At 46.6% G+C, this 25520-nt stretch overlaps 4 protein-coding genes across 14 annotated transcripts in view; 1 reads left to right on the top strand and 3 right to left on the bottom strand.

Annotated features, from left to right (window-relative positions):
* LOC125723039 (signal transducer and activator of transcription 4-like) overlaps positions 1-25520 on the top strand; it is a 340474-nt gene that overhangs the window by 80383 nt on the left and 234571 nt on the right. The gene's annotated exons all lie outside the window — the stretch shown is intronic.
* On the bottom strand, positions 2035-10771 carry LOC125722424 (major facilitator superfamily domain-containing protein 6-like). Of its 9 annotated transcripts, none has more exons than XM_048998629.1 (7): positions 10641-10771; positions 7773-9511; positions 5407-5504; positions 4279-4440; positions 3938-4036; positions 3452-3732; positions 2035-3066 (listed from the first exon to the last, which is right to left on the bottom strand). In XM_048998629.1, exons 1-7 carry the CDS (start codon positions 10689-10691, stop codon positions 2833-2835), a joined length of 2664 nt encoding a protein of 887 aa, XP_048854586.1. In that variant the 5' UTR covers positions 10692-10771; the 3' UTR covers positions 2035-2832. The 9 variants fall into 9 exon arrangements, with proteins under 9 accessions (XP_048854586.1, XP_048854655.1, XP_048854693.1 ...); XM_048998698.1 differs by having other exon boundaries at positions 7773-9508; positions 10641-10730; XM_048998736.1 differs by lacking the exon at positions 10641-10771 and adding an exon at positions 10343-10634.
* LOC125723651 (inositol polyphosphate 1-phosphatase-like) lies at positions 11009-15897 on the bottom strand. Of its 2 annotated transcripts, XM_049000505.1 has the most exons (7): positions 15742-15897; positions 14474-14700; positions 13903-13963; positions 13623-13817; positions 13360-13534; positions 12713-13269; positions 11009-12361 (listed from the first exon to the last, which is right to left on the bottom strand). In XM_049000505.1, the coding sequence occupies exons 2-6, from the start codon at positions 14675-14677 to the stop codon at positions 12753-12755; spliced, it is 1152 nt and encodes a 383-aa protein (XP_048856462.1). In that variant the 5' UTR covers positions 14678-14700; positions 15742-15897; the 3' UTR covers positions 11009-12361; positions 12713-12752. The 2 variants fall into 2 exon arrangements, with proteins under 2 accessions (XP_048856462.1, XP_048856442.1); XM_049000485.1 differs by having other exon boundaries at positions 11009-13269; positions 15742-15896.
* LOC125723803 (leucine-rich repeat-containing protein 15) lies at positions 16089-19203 on the bottom strand. The gene is made up of 2 exons (XM_049000622.1): positions 19070-19203; positions 16089-17973 (listed from the first exon to the last, which is right to left on the bottom strand). Exon 2 carries the CDS (start codon positions 17954-17956, stop codon positions 16889-16891), a length of 1068 nt encoding a protein of 355 aa, XP_048856579.1. The 5' UTR covers positions 17957-17973; positions 19070-19203; the 3' UTR covers positions 16089-16888.

Below are 25520 nucleotides of genomic sequence, written 5' to 3'. Positions count from 1 at the left end.
TTCTCACGGGGAGGTTCCAGCCTCATGGTAGTACACACACCACCAGAAGGACCATGACAATGAAGAGAGTGAGCGAAAGACGAAAGCAACCCAGTGAAAGAAGAGTGCCACCCAGTGAAAGATGAGAGCAATAAATTGAAAGGGGACACAGCGTGAAGGAGGAGAAGAGATGGCTGGACCGAGTGTGTGGTCGGCCCCTGAGGTCTCCTTTGGTCACATCCATTGGATGTGTTTTAAAGCACCGGGAAATGTGGGGTGACACAACATGTGGATGGGTGACTTGGTGAGAACTGCGATGCTCCTGCAAGAAGGAGAAAAGCCAGGGATGTTTCTAGTGGCTGGTATTGACACTTAATAAACAGCTTGTCGGGTTGGTGGTGGCGGTGGGGATTTCCATTGAAACAATGTCTGTATAAAAATTATTCACACTTCAAATTCAAATTGAGCTTTACTGGCAAGAGTGCAGCAAGTGTCAGTGTCGGCCAACACGGCATGGTCTGTACATTACTGAAACATTAACAGAAACATTCCTCTCGCCGGCTGGGTGAGAGCCCAGCTCCAGGAGACAAATTCAGCAGATTAAGTACAGTGGTGACGTTTGCGTTTCCTGCATGGTTTGACAAATGCTCACTCTGGGCATCCCAGAGTCCTTGGGGGGAATAAATGAATAAGATAACAGGAAGGTTTCTCTTCTCTCCCATGGGAATGAAATACTTACAAGCCTGTGCATCCTTACCTCTTGCAGGTACTGCACTTCCTGTGTTCCCTGCACATCCTGAATTTCCAGAGCTCCCTCACTCAATTTGATACTGTGAGTCCTGCACTTCCTGCCTGTCCTGCATTTCCTCTCTTTGTGCTCATGTCACCTCTGCAGTATTTACCTGACACAGCACCTGCATATCGAATAGTAATATGTCTCCAAGATGGAGCTGAGTAACTCGCCCCTCTGAAGTGCCAGTAATGAGTAAGGCCTCAGTGCAAATGAGTGTGAGTGTGGACAGGCAGGTCAGACTTGGGAGATTGTCTGCTGCACATGATCCATGGAACTAGGCAGATGAGTTCCTTTCTCCAGACAGACCTCATGCACAGCTTCTCTCTCTCCGACAGGCTCCACCCAGCTCTGGTCCCGGTTAGCTATGAAAGCAGTTCACATGTATGTGGCGTGAAGCATTTCACTGCTGTTAGATGCAGCCGTAATATTATTTATGCATACAATCATACATTTAAGTGGCTTTTCCTGAGGTTGACTTGCACAGGGATGCGTGCTTCCAGGCCTAGATCTCATCCCCACTGCTGTTCCACATGCGAGCTGGTGGTGAACAGGTAACTCAAGCTACAGCAGCAGACTGCACACCCTGCACAGCTTGCTGCTATAAACACACCACACACGTGCCCAACATGTGCCAGGCACAATGTGGGGATTTGGATGCAGGGTGACGCTCTTCATTCTCCCCCCCCTCAGAGGTACAAGGCTTCATCTAGCAGCCAATCACGCTCCCTGTAGAGCAATGTGGCTGCTGGCTGTTACACGCGTGATATGGTGCTCGTGTCCTTGCCTCAGAGTTGTGTTTTACCTCCCACGTAACATCAAATGGCCTCTGCTGGATGACAGATCTCGCTGCGTTGAGCAGTGAACATGGTGTCACAGAGAGCATAATCGCTATACCTTAAGTTTACCGCTATCAGTAAACTGTAAGATTCATTAGTTTGTCTACGGGGGATCAACTGCTGTTTCAAGGTACTCCACTTCCCTCCTTGAAGACGAGCTCTGAAGTTCTGAATGTCACTTTTAGATAACCGCTGCCCCCTTGCGTTTGCTTTCAGAAACATCAGTCATAAAACGGCTCCTCTGGGGAAAGCCTCTGAGCAGGCCGTTCTTCCAGCTGAAAGTACAACAATGCTTTCGGCAAACTTCTTTGCCGTTTAGGAACTATTTTTGCATTTTGAAAGGGAAAACTTTAAGGCTTTCTTGCTATACTGACATGACAACATTTAAAAAATTTAATAGTGAGAGTCAGATTAACACAGACAGGGTTTGGTCAAGAAGTTGGCTTTATTAAAACAATCTTGATTCCCTTTCCATGTTTCCGCACCATCATATTGACATCACGGTAACACATGTAAACAGCGATCATCCTTCTAGAGATTTGAAAAGGCCACAAAACAGCATACAATAAGCTAAAGGCACACCAAACTGGGTACACACAGTGGTGGGGACTCAGGAGTTGCAGGTATGATAATGATAAGTCCGCCCCAGTTACCAGTACAGTGCGCGGTGTTTAGTGATCTCTGCTATCCTTTATCTAGATGCTGAAATGCATTAGAAGCATACTTACATGTGTACAGCATAAAGTTGGGGGTTTCCCTGTTGGACAGGACCTGCTGGCCACCTTCTCAGGGCCCAGTTGTATTTACAGCATTTTTATTTGTACATTTTAAGTATTTAGAGGCGTCGCGTTGTTTAAGAAAAGGCCGACGATAATTTCACATAGATGAGGCACTTCTGCGTTTTCACTCGCAGGCTGCAAAAGCGTGACGAGTACAAACGCGTAGCGTTGCTCCTCGCCAGTCAGACCACCTGCAGTTTGCAGGTACGGGCAGGAGCCCTGGCCTGGGCGTGACGCACTCCGCGCAGAGAAGGCCGTGCGTGGGACACACCAAGCCAAGCTCTGTTGCTTCTGCTCTCTTATCTTGTATAGCGCCACAATGAAACTCTCATTATGATCCCTCAGGGAGATGGCGGGGGGGGGGGGGGGGGGGGCTGAGGTCACCAATCAGAAATCTGCATGCTAGATCCCCCCCCCTCAGCCTCGAGTATACAGTGTTTGCTTATTACTGGTCACTCGAGGGTAATATTGAGGGGGGATCTGCCACCTCTGGGATAGGAGTGAGGTTTGCCACAGTACGGTCATATTCAGGAAGGGGCGAGAGCTGGCCAAAAACTGGGGAGGCATGCCTTTGCTCCTGGGGGGGCGTCCGCTGTTCCTCGGACATGCCAGGGTCTTTCGATGGGTGTGCATGTGACTTATCATCAGCAGGATTGGTGGAAAGCCCATCATTCGTTTTCTACAACAGACATGCACAGAAAAGGCAGTGTCACTGGACAGAGTGATATGTATTGAGTATCTGAGGAGACAAAGGAAATGGTGAATCACTTCGATATATTATGGCTTTGTTGTTCTGGGAGGTTATTGAAGTTATATAAACAGCAGTCTATGGGCACCTTGTACTGTACAATAAAAATCATATTAAAATCCTGTACACTTTATAAGGTACACCAAGTTAAATGCCAAAATGACCAGAATACCACGAGCTTGAGAGAGAGGAAACCCTCCTCACCTTTCTGCAGTCCGGGGTGGAAAGCATGAAATTAGAGGGATGGAGAGGTCAGTATGCCAGTTCCCACCTTTACAAACCCATTAGAGCACAACCTGCGGCACAGCTGGTGTACCTGGAGGGGCTGGATCTCGGAGGGGGGGCTGTTCTTTGCAATGGCAACCATCTCTTGGATCTGGTAAATGGCGAAGGCGATGGTGACCCAGGGCGAGGACGACAGCACCCAGGCGGGCTTGTTGACATCCTCCTGTTCTTCCTGGTGCCTCGTCTTCCTGACGGGCAACCGGCAGTCGGGACGGGGACCCAGCGAGTCAGAATGGTGCTGCACCAGATCAATGGTGGCAATGGGGACCGGGCTGGAAGGTACCGGAATGTTCTCTGCCAGCATCTTGTCCTCTGAATGGGAAAAAATTAGAATAAAGGTATCTGAATTTTCTGATGCTCAGTGCTGGGGTCTCGGATGCTCCCCTGAATGTATGCTGCTGTTGGCTTTATTATAAGGCAAAAGCACCAGCTTCCACTCAGTGGCAGCATTCTGAAGTCCACCCTCTAATGGTGGGGAGGCACAGGTGAGGGCGGTGAGTCTCACACAGGAGCGTACCTTTGTCCTCACTCTGCCCCGTAAGACACTGGATGAAGGAGAAAAGGAGGAGGATCACAAGGGAAGCCATTCCCAGGCCTCGGAAGGTCGCTGGTGCTCCTGAAATATGGATGGACACACACACAGACACACACAGCACTGTGATCGGGTGAGAGGTGAACCAAAGTGAGAGGCTAAGAAGGTTCAGGAGGTGCAGTCACACCTGATACTTCACTTTATTGCAATAATCAGCATCTACACCTTTATTCACAGGTCAAGCCCAATTTTATGTTAAGAACAAAATGGGGGGGGGGGGATAGGTAACCACAAAAAAACAGGAGAGTTTCAAAAAACATTCATACCAAAGTACTTGACAAAGACCCCGCCCACCATGGCCCCACAGCCTCGCCCCAGTCCCAAGTGCAGGCCTTGTAGGATGCCTTGGGCGGAGGTGCGAAGGGCGGGGGGCACTGCTGCGCTCAGGTACGAGATGCAGGCTGCCCATACCAAGGCATGTGTCACACCTGCCAGAAGATGGACACATAAACATAGATAGAGACACGCATATATTCATATCATTGTGGGGACTTTCCATTCATTTCTATTGGCACAACACTAATCCTAACTATGATAAACTTAACCCTTACCTAGCCCTAAACTTAACCAGCGATTCTTAGTTTTATGATGGCGCTCACATATTTAAAAAAAATTGATGTTTAAATTGTGACCCGTCGCCACGAAATGAGTCTTAAGTCGCACTGGTAGAACTGCACCCATAAGACTCATTTCGTGGTGATGGGTCACAATTGTGTGGACCTGAAATATGTTGTAGGGTGGAGGGGTGGTGGTCAGTGACCCTCCCTGACAGGGCAGGGGGTGGGGGTGGTCAGGAACCAATAAAAACAGAAGGACAACAAATATATTCATGTTTCATTTCTTACTTTCTCCATTTCTCAGGCACTCCCTCATGAAGTCACATGGTCACACATCAACCTTAAGATTAGCCTGGGGCTGAGGGGCATTCACATACTAGCCGAACACTCACCATGTTAGTACGGTGACTGATGTACTTCAAATCTGTTCATTTAGATGTGACAGAATAAAATCAGGGAACATTTTTCTCATAGCTATAAGGATTTGTGAGGTGAGGCCACAATCTGAGTGTGCTTGATTCTGTGACAGCTAAGAAAACAGACAGATCTGTATGCACAGCATGCAAATAAGAAGCACGCACACAATCCCTGATGTACACTAGCCTCGCCTCCTCATCCTGGCCCAGAGGGCGGGGGCACCCATCCGGTTCCGTTTCCCTGCACATGCTCTGATGCGGTCATCTGACTGTGTGCCAGTGAGAAACAGGGGGGCCTGTGCTTGATAACAAAGGCTTTAAACAAACACGCACGTGTTCAGGTGCTTGGAGGCCTGGCCTTAAAGTCAAACAAGCCTCGACCCACCCTGAACTTCAACAGGAGTGGCTGTGGCCCACTTACCTTGGAGCACTTCCATGGGAAGTACGATCCAGGCATTCTCCAGGTAGGAGATGTACAGGTAGCGAGCCGTGTTGCAGCCCAGGCCGATGTACAGAACCCTGCGGAGGAAGCAGAGGCAGGTCATTATTATTCCTGTTTGGAAAACTGTCTGACATATAGCAGCCTCAGTACAAGAGCAAAATGGTACAAGAGCAAAATCTACTTCCTGCCTTCACAATACACGTCAGATGTCTGCAAGCTCAAGGCCTGTTATTTGTCGAAAACGTTTGTCTGGACTGGAGGTGGCACAGTGATTTAGGATCTAGATTCTGTTGGTCTCAGTTCCTGGGGATACTTGCTTTTTTCCCCCAATAAATGAAGATACTCCTGTTACAGTAACATTAGGAGCTGGGAAAAAGGATGAAGCACTAATCTGTAAGTTTTCCGTTTTACTTTGCAAAAAAGAAAATGTGACAAAAAAAACAGGAGCACGGAGCTGTAACAGGGCTGAGCCTTTCCTTGTACAATGGAAAACCTTCCGTAACCTTCTGGAACACAGTGACATGTTCATACACTCGTTAATATTTAGCTACAGTGTGTCAGAGCAGGAGCGTGAGACGTGGCAGCATTCAGTACATAAACTTATTACTTTTTTTTTCCTTTACGTATTTATTGTCTTTTCACTAGGGCTGCACAAGATCATATTGTGATATAATTGTGATTATATGGTGCATGCACAATAATCACTAGGACTTTAGATGATGGGTGTAAACATTTGTCTGGATACCAACTTCTTGGTACTATACAGACATAACTAACGCCCACCGTTTGATAAGCAGATTTGCAGTACGCCTAAAATATTAATTCCAGGCTCATTTTGGGCTTATTGCGACGCCCAAAAGTTAATAATCTGTATAAATTCAGCGTATCCTTATGTTTATTAAATTCAGCTAGTGGGACACACCACATGCTGCTGTTTTCATAGATCATGGAATTGGTGAGTACTGAAGTGGAGGTGAAGAAAGGGACAGCTCAGCAGCCACAATATGTTTTAAAAGAGGAAATATTGTGGATAAAAAAAAGCATCAATGTTATGGCGGTACTTTCTGCTGTTTAAAGACTGACCATAAGGATACACCAAATTTATACAGATTACTAACCTATGGGTGTCTCATTAATATTTAGGGATAGTACTAATCTGTTTACCAAACTGTAGGGATAGGTAAATGTCTGTATAGTACCAAAAAGCTGACATTCAGACAAATGTTTACTTCAGTTATCTGAAACCCCGGTGATTATTATGCATGCGCCATATAATCATGATGTGATACCATGCAGCCCTACTTTTTACTTTGTTGTATTTCTTTCAATAAAGTTCCATCTTATCTTATGCAAACAACAAACAAAAACCAGTTGAATACTTTCGTCGAAAATCTACAACCTCCTAGGCACACAAATGGTTCCTCAACCAAATTGTGACCGAGAGGAATTCCAAATCACTGCCGCGCTACAATGTGACAATCTGCAGGCTAGTTCAGGCTGCTATGTCCCAGCACCCAGCAATTCTGCTGCCCACCAGAGCTGGATTCACTCTGGCTTTGAACTACGCACAGTGCTAATCAACACATAAGCAGTCGTCTATGGTGCTATCTTCTGAGGGGGTGCCTACAACCCACTTCAAATGATACCGAGTTTTATCTTTGACCTAGGACAGGTTGTAAACCTGAAAAGGCACCCTGACAGGTGTCCAGCCCACATAGAGCCTCTGGGCCAGAGGGCAGCCTGTCCCTCCCAGCTGATCAAGCAGCCAAGCCCAAACCCTGGAGTGCTTTTCCTAGCATGCAATGCTTTTGTGCATGTGCCACCTTCCCAGAAAACATACGTCATCAGTGACCAGATGAGCATCTGTGCCCAAGGGGGCTCGCTCCTGACACAGCCCTCTCAAATGTCACCTGCATGTGTGAGATGCATCATGGGGCCAGTCAGCTGCTAGAACAGCCACAGACTACAAAATGGAAGGCAGATGCTTTCTGGAAGCTTCTCCCTGGTGATGCTGGAGTAACATAGCCATTTACAGAATATTCATATGTTTGAAGGTCTCAGATCCTCTCTAAATTAGGAGACATCAAAAAAGCAGATCTGGGCACTAGCAGGAGATGAAACAAGGATGCAGAACAAGACATCATGTCAACAATATTCAACAGTAAACCCTAATCCACCAAAACTAGTCCTGTTTTCGGCATAAACAGATTAGCCGAGGACCTAAAATAACAACAAAGTCCTTCATTAGGATCAATGGTGTTACAGTAAAAACACCTTAATCCAAAGTAATGAGACACACATTAATATGCAATGACATTTACCCCCTTGCCCCTGCCCCCGCCCACCTGACATGGCCGACCAGCTCGATGAGCTTGTGGCTGGCGAAGTAGGCGGCAAGCTCCGAGACATGGCTGAGCACAGAGCAGATGCCAAACAGTGTGGGGGTCCCCTTCAGGTCCTCCAGGTGCCAGTAGAGGAAGGTAAAGACGAAGCCATAGCCGAAGCCCATGAACCAGGCGACGAAAAGCACAGTGCCATAGCGCACGCTGCACAGCAGCCAAAGCAGGTCCCGGTAGTGGAAGGGCTGTGGTATGGTGCTGGGAGCCTCGTCAGGGCCCGCCTCTGGGGATGGCACGTTCCGGGCCACCTGGGGCATCTCCATCTCCCGCTTCTTCCCCTCATCTTCCTCCAGCTCCTCTTGCTTCCCAACGTCTGGCAGGCTGTCACTGCCGGCACTGTCGAAGTAGAACTGGGTGGCCACCAGCAGGGCAGCACCCATGAGCACCCCGAAGACGATGAAGGCAATCTGGTAGTTCTTATTCTCAAGCAGGCTGCAGTTGGGGTCCTGCCCAGCAGGTCGGATGTGCGTGTGGTCGATCCAAATGCCTACGGAGAGCATGGCTAGGCCCCAGCCTAGAGAGCCCCACATACGCTGAAGCCCATAGCGGTCCCGGTGCCGGCCCAGGTACTGCAGGGTGACTGTGTCCACAATAGTCACTGCCGGTGCGCTGAAGAACTCACCGATGATGACCAACAGCAGGATCAGAAGAAAGATACTCTCTACTTGGTCTTCGTTGTAATGGATGAAGGGCTTGGCGGTGGTCGTGGTAGCCGGCCTTGTGGATGTCATCACAGATACCGTTGACACTGTGGATGCTGTCACAGTTACCGTCAACTTCGTGGATGTGGTTGCAGGCAAGGTGATGTGGCCATGAATGGGGGAAACAGCAGAGGCATTGTGGGTAGGAGAAAGTGAACTAGTAGCCATGTTGGTGCTGGAGGTGTTGGGGCCATAAGCACTTTGGGAAGCATGGACAGCTGTGGTCGGCTTTGTCGTAGTCATGGGAGCAGATGAGGAAGGTGGGGGCCCCGTGGAGACTCCCGGGATTCCAGAGGTGTTCTCCTTGGCTCCTCTCTCAAACCTCGACAGCCAACTGAAGGCAGACATGTGTTCATACGGGGATGGGTTGAAGACGGCCGCAAGGTCACGGTGATGCCTGGAATGGTTGGCAGCCGAGGATGTAGTGGCATTGGGAGGGGCCTCCGCAGGAGGGCCCTTCAGTTCACAGGTCGCGTCAGCGGGTCTGACAAAGCCGATGCCGCAGTTGAAGACAAGCCAGCACAGCACTGAGAAGAGCAGCACCACCTTGCCCTTCTTGAAGTGGTCAGCCACTACACCCCAGAAGGGGGCGCTGCAGAACTCAATGAAGTAGCGGATGCCCACTAGCAGGCCGCTCTGGGTGGGTGACATACCCAGCTGTTTATAGTAGACAGACAGCAGTGGGTGCAGCGAGCCATATGCTGCGTAGAAGAAGAAGTAGAAGACCTTGGAGATGAGCAGGTGGTTGTCAATGCGAACGCAGCTCCTCTCTAGGCAGTCGGGGCTCAGCGGCTGTGGGGTCCCTGGGCTCTCGACTGTGGGGCTGGCTGGGCTGGACCCGGGGCCTCCTAGATCTATCATTTTGTCCAAGGTCAGCGTGTTGAAAGGCTCGGCCAGGACATATCTCCTTTTCTGATCCTCCTCATCGTCTGTCAGGATTGCCACTCGGTCGTCACTGGCCATGGCGTTCAAGAATTGAGGCTGCTGAAAATGAAGGAACACTTGGGAACCAAAATATACATTTGTAATACAGGTTTAATGTTAGTATACTTGTGGCTCATAACTAGCTTAGCAAACTTCCTTTAAAGGTCTAGTTAAGAGAAGTAAAACAACATACAGGTAACCTAAAAATAACCAGACAAATAACGACATGCATTCATGCATTTAGTGCTAACCCAGGGCGCTGATGTTAACATCTTTCCGTCCATTTATTGTCAAGGTAACGGGGGGGGGGGGGGGGGAAGGCCCAACCGGGTTCTGCTCCGATTTTAGGCCGACATTGACTCGGCAAAACGCAGACATGGAATCGTTTACGACGGGCGGGGGTATGAACGCTGCCCATACTGAATTATTCATGCCGGGACGCGTCTGGCTTCATGGCATCCTAACCAGACCGCGCGGTGACAGGGTATGCAGAGAGGAGCGGAACCTACCGGACCGGACTGGACCCGTCGGCTCGCCTGAAGGGCACCTCGGCAACGCGACCAATCTACACAGAAACCGCCTCCGCCCTTATGACAGCCGCTTTTCTTACAGCCGCTTGCGCGTTTGCGGAAGTTTTGTGAGGCTCCGCTCACAATTCTACGGCTTAAATAAACGACCATAGCGGCGCTTATTCTCGGTTAATAAGCGCTTCCCGACCGCAAATGTGACCGTGGCGCGTTATTATTAAAAGGCGGTGTGGTTTCCCGGCGCTCGGAGAGAACAATACATCCCAAGCTTAACTGTAACAATGTATTCAAGGCGAGCTGCGCCGCAGAATCTCAAGACTCGCGGCAATAACACACACAAAAATAACAGGGTACCAGCACTGACCAGCAGCAGGTGCCGGCGGCTCCTTCCTCACCTGTAACCCGGTTTAAGTTAGTGGTCACTGTTTACCACTGGTTTTAATCGGCAGGTAATTGCTATGATCCCGACGAAAAGTCCCCACTTCACGCATCATCTGGGAGCCGTCTCCGTCTCGTTGCACGGTCCCCGCTCCATCCAAACCAAACGGAAATGAGAACCTCCGGCTCGGCAATGCTCGGGATCCGGCCGGTGGTGCAGACTCGTCCCTCCCTGGTTCACAGTGAAAGCGGCTGCATGTCCGGCAGCTGACGTCAGTCCTTACCTGCGCACCATCGGCTGCATCGCTAGGGGTCGGGCTGCGCAGCGGTGGCATCGCGAGGGGTCGGGCTGTGAAGCGCCGCCCCGCGGAGTATGTCCTGCGGCTGGCTGCTAGGGTGCGCTCCACAGTCGGGGAAACCGGCTGCGATTTTAGAGTGACAGATAAAAGATTATCTAGATCAGTGGTTCTCAAACCCTATGCTTGGACACCCCGAAAAATGCACTGTTCCAGCCTGGCGACCTTTTTAGATACCATAAAGTTCGTCGAATCGTGGAGCGGTCAACGATAATAACATTTTCAGATTGAAATTTCAAAAAATCTTTCTTTCTGAAGATGTTTTATATGATACGAACAAATAAATCACAGGCAACTATTTTTAAACGTTTTATTTCTCTCTATATATTTTTTTACATGTACGCTAAATATAGGTCTAACACATAGGTAATTCATAATACTGGTAAAAGGTAATCCGTTTAAATGTATACGGGTATACAGATTAAAATTCGTTAAAATATAAAAGTTTCGACAAATACATAATAGAATTTAATACAATTCAATTTTAAATGTCTGGAATAAATCATGTTTTAATACAATTACATTAAGTCAGTCAGAAAAAATGTGTTCAGTAATCAGAATTCTAAATTCGTGTAAAAATTTACATTATCCATGTATTTATGCTTTGTTTAAGGGAGACACTGTAATGCACGGGATTATGCGTGTAAATATCAGATGTGTCCTCGTTGAACAGTTACATTTAGGCGCTGCAATTTTTGAAAACATCAACAGAATACAACAGAATAACACACTGCATCATTAAAACTTAAGTTTACCTGCTCAGTAACATATCTGAATATATTATACCATATATCCTATACTTGCATGAATACTCATCTAATATGTTAACAATTGCAGCACAAAAAAGCATGGTTAGAAGCATGGTTAAAAAAACAAAAAAAAACATATAAGGCTTTTTTTGAAGGTCAGGCAGGGAATCACCACAGCAGACTGATTTCTGACTGGCACTGGGGCAGCTTCTTGGTGGTGACCACCGTCATGGGGATCATCTGCAGATTCCAGACCTATGTTGCCCTCATAAGATCAATTTCCCAAGCAACCTTCACACGGGTTTTAGGGAGAAATGAGTGGAGTTTTACATCCTCACTCTGTTTCCTAAACCACTCCCACTAATGACACTATGTCAATCCAGTTTAAGAACATTCTACACATTATACATTCTACACAACACAGTCAATTCAAGGCCTTTTTTCCTTCTCATTCTGAACAGATATTATGGAAATGAATATGGGCTCTTTTTGAGCAAAATATCTGGTTTAAAATCCATATTTAAGCAAGAATATGATCGTAAAATATGCACACTCTACAAACAAAACTTTGCAAATTTAGTTTACATGGAACATGTATCTTATTTTTGATGGACTTTCAGGTACCTCAGCAATCTCCAAGTACTTTGCCCATGGGTCATACAACAGAAGGTGAAAACTGTCTGGGTTCGACCTCTGTCCTTAACCATTATAGCATCTGCTGTCTCTGAAACACAATGCAGCTTAGTACGGGCAGAGCAATTAGCCGTTTCTGTCAGATGCCTGAGGTCTTCACAGCATGACGGGGCAGAACTAGACCCAGTGTTTCATGTCAGTTGAATCGATGCAAACTTAAGGGCCCTGCATGCGCAGGAAGTCAGAAGAGAGCACAGGAAGTGCTCGCTGAAACGGAAATCGACAGTTACGCTTGGTTTATTTAAATACACGGTGTCAGGTTTCACAGGACAGAACACCATGTGACACAGGCAGCACCAGGAAGTGGGAAGGACTACATACACCCCTGACTCTGCCTCAAAAGCCGCTTCCAAACTCAAGACTTAACATTCAGTCAAGTATCTTATTATTAATATAATGAACATTTCTTCCTTAAAAATGTATAATTTCTTTTTAAAAGCCATTCCCTGAACACCAATTTGTGTAAATAAACACCTTATCCTGATTGTAGAAAACATTTCATTAAAAGCAAGCCCCTTTCAAAAGGCCAGTGTATGAAAGGTCCAAAACATGACTCACTGGTGAGAGGAAACCACTTGCTGCAGTCTGACCATGTTGTCTACAGTGAGAGAGGTGCCAGAACCTCCAGAACTGCCTGCAGGTGGGCCTGAGAGCGGTATGCGATGAGCCCACCCTTGTTTGCCCACCTATCAGGCCCTGTGGCCCCAGGTACAGGCTGGCTGTACAGCAGCTCGGGCTGCTTCTCTGGCCTCCCCTCCCGCCGCGCCCTCAGGCACTCCTGCAGATCAGCCATGCCACCACCCATGGAGCGCAGGATGGCATGTGGGGAGCAGCAGTCCCACCTGAAGGTGGTATCCTCCGAGAAAACGTACAGGTCCACCAGGCCCAGTACCACACACAGGCTCTTGTAACCAGCGCCTGCTGCGTAGTGTGGCCGGCCACCACAAACTTGAAGGATCGCCTCCTTCACGCTTGCCGCCTCTCCGGTGCTGAGAACCACAGACAGTGGTGCCACCTGCTGATCAGGTGGCTGCACTGCAGAGTCTGTCGACAGCTGAAGGGAGTTGATGTTATATGAGCCTGACGATATCCCCCAATAGTATTGACCAGTCCATCTGGAGACAAAGAGAAAAATACGATATCACAGGGTAGTGTTTAGACTCTGGGCTGACAAACTGCCCTTCTGCTGCATGAGTGTGACCAACCTTTGGGTAGCATCATCCAGAGAGGCAAAGGGCTGGTTGATGACGCCCATCACAGGAGTGCCAGAGTTCCGGTTATAGACCCCGATGAGCACGGTGACACACTGCAGACCCTGGCTATACACTCCCCCAGTTGGCACCGAGTCTCCCACTCCCTTGATGTACTGGAATGTGGAATCTGGGATACAGACAGACGGATGGATGGTGAGCACCCCAGTTAGGGCCATGACAGCAGACTGGATGCCACGCCTGCCGGCTCTCCTCACCTATGGGGTCTACCCATACGCCAAGGTTGTCCAGGGGAATCTTGACAGCTGCAATCCCCAGATTGCTGACAGCCACGTCCAAATGTGCGGCAGATGCAAGGGAACGGGCTGCCTCACCATTCCCACCCAAAACCGTGCCAAGCAGTGCCTCTGTGTCCTGTTCTGTGTCGCACACCTTCACCCGTATAGTGTCCCCTGCCAACAGCATTGGTCATCAGCATGGCAGTGGGCACACCAGACAAAATCCACATCCTAAAAGCACCCAAGAAAATGGGCATACCCAGGCCATTTGTGAATTCATTTGACTCCTCTCCAAGGATGTGGTTTTCAAGACCTGGGAACTGGAGAGACAAAAATGTTTTAAGCAAATTCAGCCCTTAAACAGACCTAGAACCCCGTTTCTCAACCCAGGCCTCGGTAACCCTTGCATTCCACCCAAACAGTCAATCAAGAACACCAAATACCTGATACAGGTGTGTTTGGAGTTTGGAGGAAGCAAAAATAACACCTTCAGCTGAACCCGAGTATAAGAGACACAGGAACCCCTGGAGGAAGTAACCCAGAACTTGGATGGTGCTGTCATTGTGTTATAGTTAGCCCCGATTAGACTGGAAATTTCAGGTCCAGATAGTTAAAATACAGACCAAGATTTTTTTCCAACCATGCAGTTGAGTACTCTGTGACTGTGATTATTTATGCTCAACTAGTTGGTTGAAACAAAATTTTAGTCTGGATTTTTACTTTCTGGACCTGAACTTTCCATCTGTGACCCCAACTGGCTATGTGACTTGTTGGCAGCCCAACCCACAGCCAGGCACATCCAGTGGTCTAGCATTTACAGCACCTCTCACCTCTTTCCCGATGTCATGCTTGATAACCTCCTGCACGAGGACATCCGCAAGCGTCTTGAAATCGGTGACAAACTTCTTGTTCTTCTCGCCTTCCTTCTTCTCCTCGATGAGCAGGCTGAACAGCGCCTCCTCTTGGCGGCACGAGCGGGCGATGTTCGCCGCTTTCTCAGACGCTCGGATCAGGGCGCACATAAGCTCAGACATTTCTCTCGGTGCCGGGGTGTCCACTGAAAGATCGGCATGGGTTAGCAGAACGTGTCTGGACTGAGAGTAGAGCCAATACACCAGGAAAATTTACACAGTGATTAAAAAATAACATATAGAGCATAGTGCAGCTGCAGGACAGCACACAGTTCTTAAGGACGAGGAACTCATTTCCACAAAGATCCAGTTCAAATCCTTAAATACTTAACCTGGATTCTCCCTCACCCCCAAAAGGGAAGATTCAAATAGCTCCCTTTAGACTATCTTTACAAATGAAAATCAATTAAACCGCAATAAAAACACATTTAAATACATACAAAGGAAAATAATACTGTACCATGATTTCTGACCTCAGTGATTCACGATGAGCACCTTTAATATATTAAATACTGTGTCATTTGAAACTCTATTAATACCATCTCTTGAAAATCTCCTCAGTACTGGTTTACTCCTCACCAAACATTTCCTCTAAAAACGGAAAAGTGTTACATTATATGGAACAGGCGCTCACTGTGTTTCAAACCCTTTTTGTGCAGTTACTGCATAATTATATATGTGCACAAAACAGCTCCTGAACGAGACCAACAAAGTAAGCACATCGGTGAGGGAGGAGCCGGTTTTAAAGCTTTTCACTTGGCTGAAATGATCTATTTTAATGCTATTCACTCCGGTGAAATGATCTATTTTTAAAGCTTTTCACTCTAGCGAAATGGCCTATTTTTAGTGCGAGAATCATTCCGTCACTTGACGTATTTATTCATTCATTCATTTAATATGATAGTAATGGTCCACGTAGCGCCGCTCTATCCTCACCTATACAGAACACCAGATGCCCGCTTAATACACTTGAATGCACTTCAATACAAGTTTAATGTGGTGTTTTCCCTTTGGTGGATCTGGGTTAGAGAAATGCGTTAATTCTGAAATCAAAATAGTAATGGCAGATCTCCAAATGAACAAAATATTAGATTTATACAGTTCGGGAAGCGATGCATAACATGAGGAAGGTTTTTTTCCGCACATGCAGGAATAACTTTTATATTCTACGTGGGGGTTACACTTACCGTGGGTGACAGTAGACGGAAGCGTCTTTCTCGCCCAAAACACCGTTACACCCAAGGCATCTCCGCGGTTCTCCCAGCTTCTACCGCAACAACACTCTCCAGGATCCGTCCGGGACTGCGCCCAAGAGGCTCAGCCAATCAGGAAACGCGACGCGTCATATTTGGACGCCGCCGTCGAGCCGGTCCCACTTTGATAACGCAATACGGAGAGCGACCCGGAAGTTTGATCTGTTTACACAAATTTGCTAGAAACGTGTCTTGTAGGTGACGGGACATGTCTAGAATTGTTTGACGAATTTTGCGGTGATGGGTAGCTGTCCTACTTCTCGATGAATCACCTCACTCCAAATGTACTGTGTTACAATCACAGCGACTTACGTGATAGCTGTTCAGCTTCGTGGCTTCAGTCTTCTAATATCCGATAATACATCGTCGTTCATTTGCACGCCATTGGTTATACACAACACACTAGTACACGGGGGTATTCCCTGAATCAGATTGTCTCAGTTAGCTGCGTTAACTTAAGTTAGAAATCATGATTGTCCAGTAGGAATGCTCCTTAACTAAATTCTGACAAATCCTGCTTCGTGAACCATCCCTTAGTACACTGCAATACAGTAAATAAACAACAATATTTCCAAATAATGCAGGCTTCCTTACAGATAAGTGTAATAACCTTATATCTCAGAAAATACGCGAAAAAAGTTTTCATTTCAGTTCAAATCTGTAACACATGGCGGTCACTGATATTTTAGGCATTATTATTATTTATTTTGGGCTTTATTATTATTTATTATAACTTCAGAAAAATAACTTTCTCCCAACCCTCGTTCTCTCCGAAATGTGCTTGTTTTTGCTTCTTACTTAACTACAAGCTGTAGACTATAATTGCTGCAATTAATTTTGACAAAATTCACTTCTTTGGGATGGTTCCTGGTCAATCAGGCATATAGATTCTGTTCCAGACCCAGCAAGATTGCTGCTGCCTAAGCTAGACATTGATTTGTCCTGGTAATCATATGGGATGTCATTTAAAATATTTCTAATATTTATATATTAACACAAAATATAGCAACATTAAGGTGAGGACTGAGTGCTTCTCATTTTAAGACCAGCATTGTACGATCATGTTGGCAGGAAGTGATAACTAGCTCTGAGAGTAATATGACAGTTCACTGTCCTCACTCCAGTGCTTGCCCGTGCTTTTTCTTCTGTTCCTTTCAGCCTTAACAATGGCAGCTACTACAGCAATCAATACAGTGACTGTGATGATGAGAACAGTCACAGTCTCTGCAGTGCAAAGCTCTGGGTCCGTCACTTCCACTGGTGAATGAGTCCCATTTGGTTTGGTGCATGTCAGGTTGTGGTAGTCATCTAGGAAGAGCCTGTGCACACTGTGCAGCTTCCGGAACACTCTCTGTAGGTCGCAGTCGCAATACCATGGGTTGTTTACCAGCTGGATGTGGGTGCTGTAGCTATGGATGCTCAGGAAGGTCTTGAAGTGGATGGAACTCAGGCTATTGTTAGCCAGGTTGAGTTCGGCCAGGCTGGGCAGGGGGGTGAAAACTCCTTCCTCGGTGCTGTTGATGTGGTTGTTACACAGGTTGAGTACCTCTAGGGAGCGAAGCGTGGAGAAAAGCCCACTGCTGAGGGAAGTGAGCTGGTTGTGGTGGAGGTACAGCTGTCTCAGGGCTGTCATGCCACTGAAGGTCCTTGTCTGGATGGACCGGATGGAGTTGGCGCTCAGGTTAAGCCTCTCCAGGCCATCTAGGTGACGGAAGCTCCTGTCATTCAAGTCCTCTAGCTGGTTCTCAGCCAGAAGAAGCTCCTTCAGCGACCCCAGGCCCAGCCAGAGGCCTGGGTTCAGCCAGGAGATGCTGTTACGGCTCAGATCCAGCCTCTGGAGGCTGTCCAGAGGGGTAAAGGTGCCATCAGCCAGGGAGCTAATGTTGTTGTCACTCAGGAGCAGCACCCTCAGTTTTCGGAGGCTCCTGAAGCTCCCCTGGTCAATGGAGGTCAGGTAGTTCACAGACAGGTCCAAGTGTTCAGTAACAGGGAGAATGCCAGTAGGAAGCTGAGAAAGCAGTGCGCCTGAACAGTTCACCCACTGTAGTTTGCTCCAGCAGTCACAGACTTCTTCACACCCACGGCTTAAATGGTGCAGTTTGGACTGTACCATCATCACTAGAGGGAGAACCCAAAGACAAGGGTTCATGTCTAGACCTGAATCACCTGGAATGGGAGAAACAGAAATGAAATGGGAGTGTCCATGGTGCTCTGACTACAGAAGTCTGCCTGTTATAGTTTAGACATCAGTTTCTACTATTCAAACAAATGCCACATTGTTTTCTATTCCCCTGAAGTATAATAAATGCCTTTTGTAATGTTAACAGAACACTCGGTATATAAAGCCACTGCTATAGCAGTGTAACACACCAGTCTTTAACACATCATCTTTAACACAATATTTATGTATATTGCAATATTGCTGTGATATTACTTACGTTACATAAACAATACTGTGCAAAAGTCTTAGGCAATCAAAATAAATGTTTAAAACTATTTATGAGGTTAGTAAATACATTTCCTCTGAGCAAATTTAACATTAGAATATATGCACATTAAGAGTAACACAATATAAACAAGTAAAAATTTCTTCTGTTCTCCATAAAGGTACTGATATCTCGTTGGATGGCTTGGTGAACACCACTTCAGTCCCCAAACCTCTGCTCAGGGGCGTCCCAGCCATTGCATGTATTTATTAAATTTCACCACCAGCTAACTTAATTTATTAACTTTAGTACAAAGGAAAGAAAATGAGTTATTGATTAGCTAAAGGAGGTGTGCTAGTGGTCAAGTCAAATAATACATGGGTGTGTTGTGTGGATGCTGGAAATACTGGAGTAATTTTAGCAATGGTTTTGAAATGACTAAGCTCCTGACAGGCATAATATCATAGTTTTGCCCCAACATAAAAATCCTTTAAACATCATTCTCTTTGGCTGCCTAAGACATTTGCAGAGTACTGTATATTTGAAACCAATGTTAAGGTTCAGCAACTATAAGTTATATAACCTGAAAAATTTAAACAAAGCAAATTTGGTACTAGGAAAGATAGCCCTCCCATATTCCATATCTGCTTCTACAATACAGCATGAAATTGGATTATTTGTATGATTTACAGGAAAAAGAAAATACATAAAGTGAATTAAAAAATTTAAGAACAACAGGTTTAAAAAGCATAAACACGATTGTTGATGTCCATCAATAACAGAGGATGTATGTGGGAAGTGCTCACAAAGCTACAAGTTAAAGCACAGAAACTTACCTCTGAATGAAGGGTGATGGTGTAATGTGTGTCCTCTGATAGGGGCTTTGCTCCCAACTGTGTCCCCAGCAATGGATCTGGAAGAGGGTGTTTCTGTACCCAGCTGTGGAACTGGCAGAGGGTGCTTGTGTAGCTGCCTATGTTTTCCTATCACCAGTGTCTGTTGACAGATTCTGTTGCAGGTGGAAATGATGCCTGAGGCTCTCAGGCGAAGAAAGCTGCCATTGTGTTTGTGGGGGGGCGAGTGGCAGTTGATGAGAGAAAGAAAGGGGGAGGACAACTTCATCAATAATTCACAATTGTAGAGAAACCGGGGCCGCTCTCTGTGTGTATGTGTCTGTGTGTGTGTGTGTGTGGGGGGGGTTATGTATATGTTACATTGTGGGGGACCAAACGTCCCTACAATGTGATAAAATCTTGTTATTTTGATGTTTTAGGGGCCATTCTTTTGCATCCCACGAGGGGAAGCTAACATTTCTAAACATCTGTGACTGCAATCAAAAAACAAAAAATGCCAAAGAGTTGTGTTTCGTTTGGTTACTTATGGTTAAGGTTGTCATTGTTGGGATTAGGGTAGAAATGAATGGAGAGTCCCCACTATATGACTATTAACGTGTGTGTGTGTGTGTGTGTGTGTGTGTGTGAGACCATAATGTCCCCAAATTGTGGTAAAACCTGAAACTTCCTTTTTCAGGTACTGCAGGCATCATGATGCCCTTAGATTTTCACAATGAAACCACAACAAGACACAGAAAGAGTCAGAGAAGGAGAGCCAATGATTAACGTGGACAAACCTGACCACAACTGGACCAGACCTGTAACCATAAATGAATTTTGAGGGGGGGTACGGATTGTTATTTTACTACCTGGCTATGTGCCTGGTCGGGAGCAAACAGGTTTTTTTGGGTTGGGATTGAGATCAGGTCAGGTTGGGGAGCACGCACTGGTGCAGTGCATTGCTGCACCCACCACACATCCTTGGGATCCCGGTTGGCGACCCCCCCAAGCAAACATGTGGTCCAGTCCCATCCTCCAGAAAGGGCCATCTGTCTGCCGCAACCAGTTGTTACATGGGCATCCTCTTGCCCTGGTCCAGTCACTCAGGTCCTCAGCAATGAGGTTACAAGCTGGATCACCCTCAGGGAATCGCGCCACATGGTCACAGTGCTGTAGCTGACACTCCTTCACAATGCTGGTAATATACCTCACTTGGGACTCACTGAGGGGCGGCATGGTGGTGCAGTGGTTAGCACTGTTGCCTCACACCTCTGGGACCTGGGTTTGAGTCTCCGCCTGGGTTACATGTGTGTGGAGTTTGCAGGTTCTCCCCATGTCGTCCTGGGGTTTCCTCTGGGTACTCCGGTTTCCCCCCACAGTCCAAAAACATACTGAGGCTAATTGGACTTGCTAAATTACCCGTAGGAGTGCATGTGTGAGTGACTGGTGTGTGAGTGTGCCCTGCGATGGGCTGGCCCCCCATCCTGGGTTGTTCCCTGCCTCGTGCCCATTGCTTCCGGGATAGGCTCCGGACCACCCGCGACCCAGTAGGACAAGCGGTTTGGAAAATTGATGGATGAATGAATGGGGACTCACTGAGTAACCAACCGTTTGACTCAAAGTCAAACCAGCGGTATCCAAGGACTCTCTGAGGAGACTCAGTGTCAAAGGAGTCCAGTCTTCGTCTCAGATCAGTAGATAGCATCCATGTCTTGCAGCCATACAGCAAAACAGGGATCAGGCTATTAGTATTGACACTATGTACATTTTTCACATTTTGCACATTTCTGGTTTTCTACTTCTGTTTTCTTTATTTCTTTATCATTTCACATTTCCTGATGGATGTATGTAGCCCCTGAAAAAAAAAATCAGCAAGTGTCAGAAATTCTCCTGTTGGCCAGCAGATGGAGCCTCACTCCATATTAAAACCTTGGTTCACATTGATTTAATAGATTATTGCCTTTTCCACAAATGGCAGTAGCTTGAGAGGAATCAGCCCAATTGAGTGGTCACTATGCTCTTGGCATAAACAGTGCAAACTGGCAGATGTACTCAAGCCTCAAAGCTGTAATAATCACATCACCCCAGTGGAATACCACAGCAGCACTGAGAGTGTGTTACATGCTGCTTGGAAATCCATAATGTTCTACGTGTTCCTTAATGAGGATCTCTAAAATAAATCTCAAAAAAAGAAACCAGTGGCTGGCACAAAGTTTGAAACGAAGCGTACCATCCCATATCCAGGGACAGAGTTGGTCAAGCTTTAGATACCCGTGGGACAGAGAACAGTGGTAAAGTGTGTGAAGCCTGGTGCAGTTTTCCGAGCTGTGCAGAGTGTGGGCAAGCCAGGCAAGTAAATGTATCACCAAAGGCTACAGGAATCTTTAGATCATTTGTTGAGACCGTCCCCACCCCCGGAGTGCCTGACGAGTTGTTCTGACTCTATGATGCCTGCTATGGTGGCCTGACTCTCTGACAGTGCATAATGGATTCCTACAGGGGGTTCTGCTGACCCAACAAGGTCATCCCAGCAAACTCATGCTGACTGCATCCTGTGAAACACCTAACTGAGCCAGGAAGCTTACCCCCACAAGGTCTTGCCTGAAACAGAGGCGTAGAGGACGGCATGCTGGCTGCTCTCAGGGCTCTAATGCATGTGCTAAGACTATAGCTGTAGCCGAGTTACTCCATCACCACAGGCATCAACCACAGGAGACATTCGGGTAACCCGCACAGATATATTTCAAGAGGTTTCAATAAAATCCTTTTATGTCCAGTGTATCATACACATGTATCCAGTTAGTTTGGCGTTTAACACCAGTCATTAAGCGCGGCGTCAAGGGCGAATGCCTGCTCTCATGTGTAGAGACTTTCTGTCTTCCTGAGGAAGGACCAAAGCCTTCCCCTAAGAAGACTGACCACTAGGAGTCAAACAGAAGCAAGGCTCTCAATGGTCATGTATGAAGGAGCATTAATCCACAGCTTTCCATTGCAGGGTTTTGCACATTAGTTTAGCACAGCAGGTATCACGGGGACAGCTTGTGTTTACCTCACAAAAGGAGAGGGGGTGCACATTTGCACAGAATCAGAGAGACTCTAGGTAGATTGACAGGTGCTGAACATGGATAACCCTTGCTTACCCTTAGAAGGCCTCTGGGGGGCGCTGTTCTTGAATAACATGGAAAATCAGCCCATCTTCATGCACTAAGCAGAACCCTGGTGATTAGCTGAAGGCTAAACAAATATTTTGTATATTTTATTTAATTTAACTTATAAATTGGAAAGTTATCCAGTTACAAGGCAAATGCTCATACTGAAACCAACAACAGGCACACGCAGGGTGATCTTTGGTCGATCTGGAACTTTATGAACATTTTCCAAAAGTGTTTCTCCTACAAGCAAAAGCTCCACCTTTACACATAAATGCCTTGTCACTCACAGTCTCCAACCCACAGAGAGAACTGCCACGCTTGGTCAGTGATATTCTGTTAATCATACAGCTTTACTGATCACGTGGCTGCTTTAGCAGTTTACTGTATTCACTTCTGAGGCAATGCTGTTGTACCCCCCAGTGGCCCATGTGAGATAGCCTGGCCCAGTCAGCATTATCAGCCTTAATAGAGACAGCAGAACATCCCCCCAGTCTTAAAAACAGCCCCCAAACACACCTGAGATTCCTCCACGCGGGCGAGCTGCCTATTGTCTCTGATTTGCCCCATTGTCTACTCAGCTTTCTTTTGTTATGCTTTTCTCCCCGATGTTGGTCAACACGCAAAATTTCCGGTATGGGCCTCTTCCCGTGGCACAGATCCCGTGTCCCGCTAACAAAGCCGCCCACGTCTGCATAGGATCCGAGGCCTGGTTTGTCTGCCTTGTGAACGGGGCCCGAGAGGACAAAGAGGCTTTATTATCTCAACCCCTCACCCTCCCCCCCCCGAGAAGAAGTGTAGATTACCAGCTGATAGGACAGCAGCGCAAGGGCTTCGTCATCACCCAAGTATGAAAATCTGTGAACTTGTTACCTTCCCGAAGGACCGAAAGTCTTGAGATAAAAGGACCATTGTTTTTTTAGGGCGCGATGGTGAACCCACATAGCCTTTAGAATAAATGCTGTCGCGAGTGCTTGGGCATGTCCGGGCCACTCGCTCTGGGTTTCACTCACTCGCAGTGCAGCTGCTGTGATCTCTGTGTCATTCTATACTCATTTTATCCCATCGAAAGTGTTTTTACGATGAGCCGGGGTTTTCCAGCAGGAACCAGAGGGAAGTGATTTGCTAGCAGGGGTACAGCTCGCTACCTGTGCCGATCCACAGTGTCGGCATATATTTATACCATACACGATGTCCCTACATAGACAGGCCCCCTGCGGCACCCCCCAAAGGGCCAAACCAACCACAGAAAACCAGCGTTACCAGGGGAAACCTGCATTGTACAGGGAGAACAAGGAAACACACAGGGCAGAGGCAGGAGTCACAACCCCAACCCTGGCGGTGTGACGTGACAGCACCACCCCCTGGCCGATCATGCTAATCCAAATGATTTCCCTGTGTGGATCATGCAGGCTTAGTACTCTACGTTTCAAAATGTAAATGCATAATTAATTAACAACCAACAAGCTACTCTAATGAGATGTCCAATCCACATTCTGCCTTCATTGAAATGCAGCCGGCTTGTAGTGGAGTTAAACTGATTACACAGTGTCCACTGTCCCAAATCTCTTCTTAGTTATTAAACAAATCACTTAAAAAGACACATGGCAGGAACATTTTCCTCCAATTTAAATTTAGCCTGGAATGATTTGCCCTAAATCGGGTGTAAAACATATGTTTCACTGGTATAGATGATGTCAGGGGGATGAAACTTCAAAACAACACTCTGCATAACGTCACTCACCGACGGGCTGTTTTACTTGTGTAACCAGGGGAATATTGACAGCATAGTAGCCTCACCCACTGGGCCATGCTTGATTGTAACTCACTGTTTAGGGATAGATGTCTTAGGAAATGGTTTAATTATTATAGAGTCTTTGAAGGAGTGTTTGGGTTGGTTCGTGAAGTTCCTAAATCTTCCAAAGGTAGGTGTTTTTCGTACAGTGAAGTGCTGTTATCAGGAAAATAAATAAGAATTGTGAAAGCCAGAAAAAATGGATAAGAGGGAGGATGTGAGGCGCGGTCCGTACATCTTCCAGGGAGACACAGCAGATAAATACATTTAAAAATAAGGCTCAGGCTGTCAGCTTTTAGGAGCTCATGGAGGTGGTGTACTGGGGGGCCTTATACAGCTCTGTAAAACACACAGAGCTGCCAGTCATGTCCAAACATGCCGCTTCCCAGCTGCCTGTCTTTCTATCTACTGTTCTGTGGGGATCCAGCTGTGCACCTGATGTTCAAGTCATTCTTTCTGCTGGGAGTGTGAACCCCCCACATGACATATGTCACACGTCACCTGATCCCTCCGAACATCCATTCAGAATCACGTCTATTGACTTTTTTAAGTTCCAGGACCTCAGATCTGTCAACGGTTGGAACAGGAGGAGATGTAAAAATACTCCTTTCCAGCAGCCTCATGATCAGCTGCACAGGTCGCTCCTCCTTTTTTTATGCAGATTGGGTAAAGTGCCAGTGTGCACATGCACTGACCCTGGTGGAACACAGCAAACTGCACAAGGATGCACACTTAAGGTGACATTGTGCTGTGTCTGAGACAAAAAGCAGCCCCAAGACAGCATCTATGGCCACCAGCATATCAGGACTCCCTGTGACTGCCCATGACCTAAAGTTAAAGACGGCAGCCCACTGGAGCATACGATTGCTCACTGCAATTTAATTGGTCATCTGTCTACGATCCAGTGTGTATTAAAATAATAAATAATAAGGCCAAGCTGGATAAATGTAACTAATATAGGCAGATATATTCTACATTACACTGATATACTGAGTTTTAATGTCTTTTTTACTGATTTGCAGTTACCTTATACTGTACTGTGTGTATATATATATATATATATATATATATATATATATATATATATATATATATATACATATGTGTGTGTGTCATGAGTACAAAAATTTAGTTGGGTAATTTTATTTAGCTTTTATTCTTGTCCATTATTTTGCTCATATCATTTTCATTTTCACCATTACTTAGATTTACGACTATAATCAATGTAATTTCTTTTTTTTTTTTTTTAATGAAATGGATCATGAGAAGAGCTTTATTGTTCACAGCTTTACAAAGGCTGAGCCACTCATTTTGGGCCGGCAGCACCGTTTGGCTGCAGGGTCCAGCCAACGCAGACATGAGGCTCATAATGTAGCCTGCCAGACACGCTACCTCGGGGAGGAACCTGGAACACCCTTGTTAATTAAGCAGGCCAACGAGATCACAAAGTGATGTTGGGGTGAGGCACAGCGCGCACCTCTGAATGCCCTGCAGAGCACGTATACGTGAA

Source organism: Brienomyrus brachyistius, chromosome 1 (genome assembly GCF_023856365.1).
Source record: "Brienomyrus brachyistius isolate T26 chromosome 1, BBRACH_0.4, whole genome shotgun sequence".
NCBI lineage: Eukaryota > Metazoa > Chordata > Actinopteri > Osteoglossiformes > Mormyridae > Brienomyrus > Brienomyrus brachyistius.
The sequence above is the reverse complement of the archived record's forward strand: the minus strand, read 5'-3'. Positions and strand labels throughout refer to the sequence as shown.

Bases quoted from the DNA above. Each gene is read 5' to 3' on its own strand.
- LOC125723803 (XM_049000622.1), bottom strand. From the start codon at position 17,956: ATGAACCCTTGTCTTTGGGTTCTCCCTCTAGTGATGATGGTACAGTCC.
- LOC125723651 (XM_049000505.1), bottom strand. From the start codon at position 14,677: ATGTCTGAGCTTATGTGCGCCCTGATCCGAGCGTCTGAGAAAGCGGCG. The intron at 13,964-14,473 runs GTGAGAGGTGCT...TTGTCTCTCCAG, and splicing joins AGCATGACATCGGGAAAGAG to TTCCCAGGTCTTGAAAACCA. The intron at 13,818-13,902 runs GTATGCCCATTT...TGCTGTTGGCAG, and splicing joins TGAATTCACAAATGGCCTGG to GGGACACTATACGGGTGAAG.
- LOC125722424 (XM_048998603.1), bottom strand. From the start codon at position 10,131: ATGGTCGTTTATTTAAGCCGTAGAATTGTGAGCGGAGCCTCACAAAAC. The intron at 5,505-7,772 runs GTGGGCGGGGGC...CTTCCTCCGCAG, and splicing joins GAGCTGGTCGGCCATGTCAG to GGTTCTGTACATCGGCCTGG. The intron at 4,441-5,406 runs GTAAGTGGGCCA...ATCTTCTGGCAG, and splicing joins TCCCATGGAAGTGCTCCAAG to GTGTGACACATGCCTTGGTA.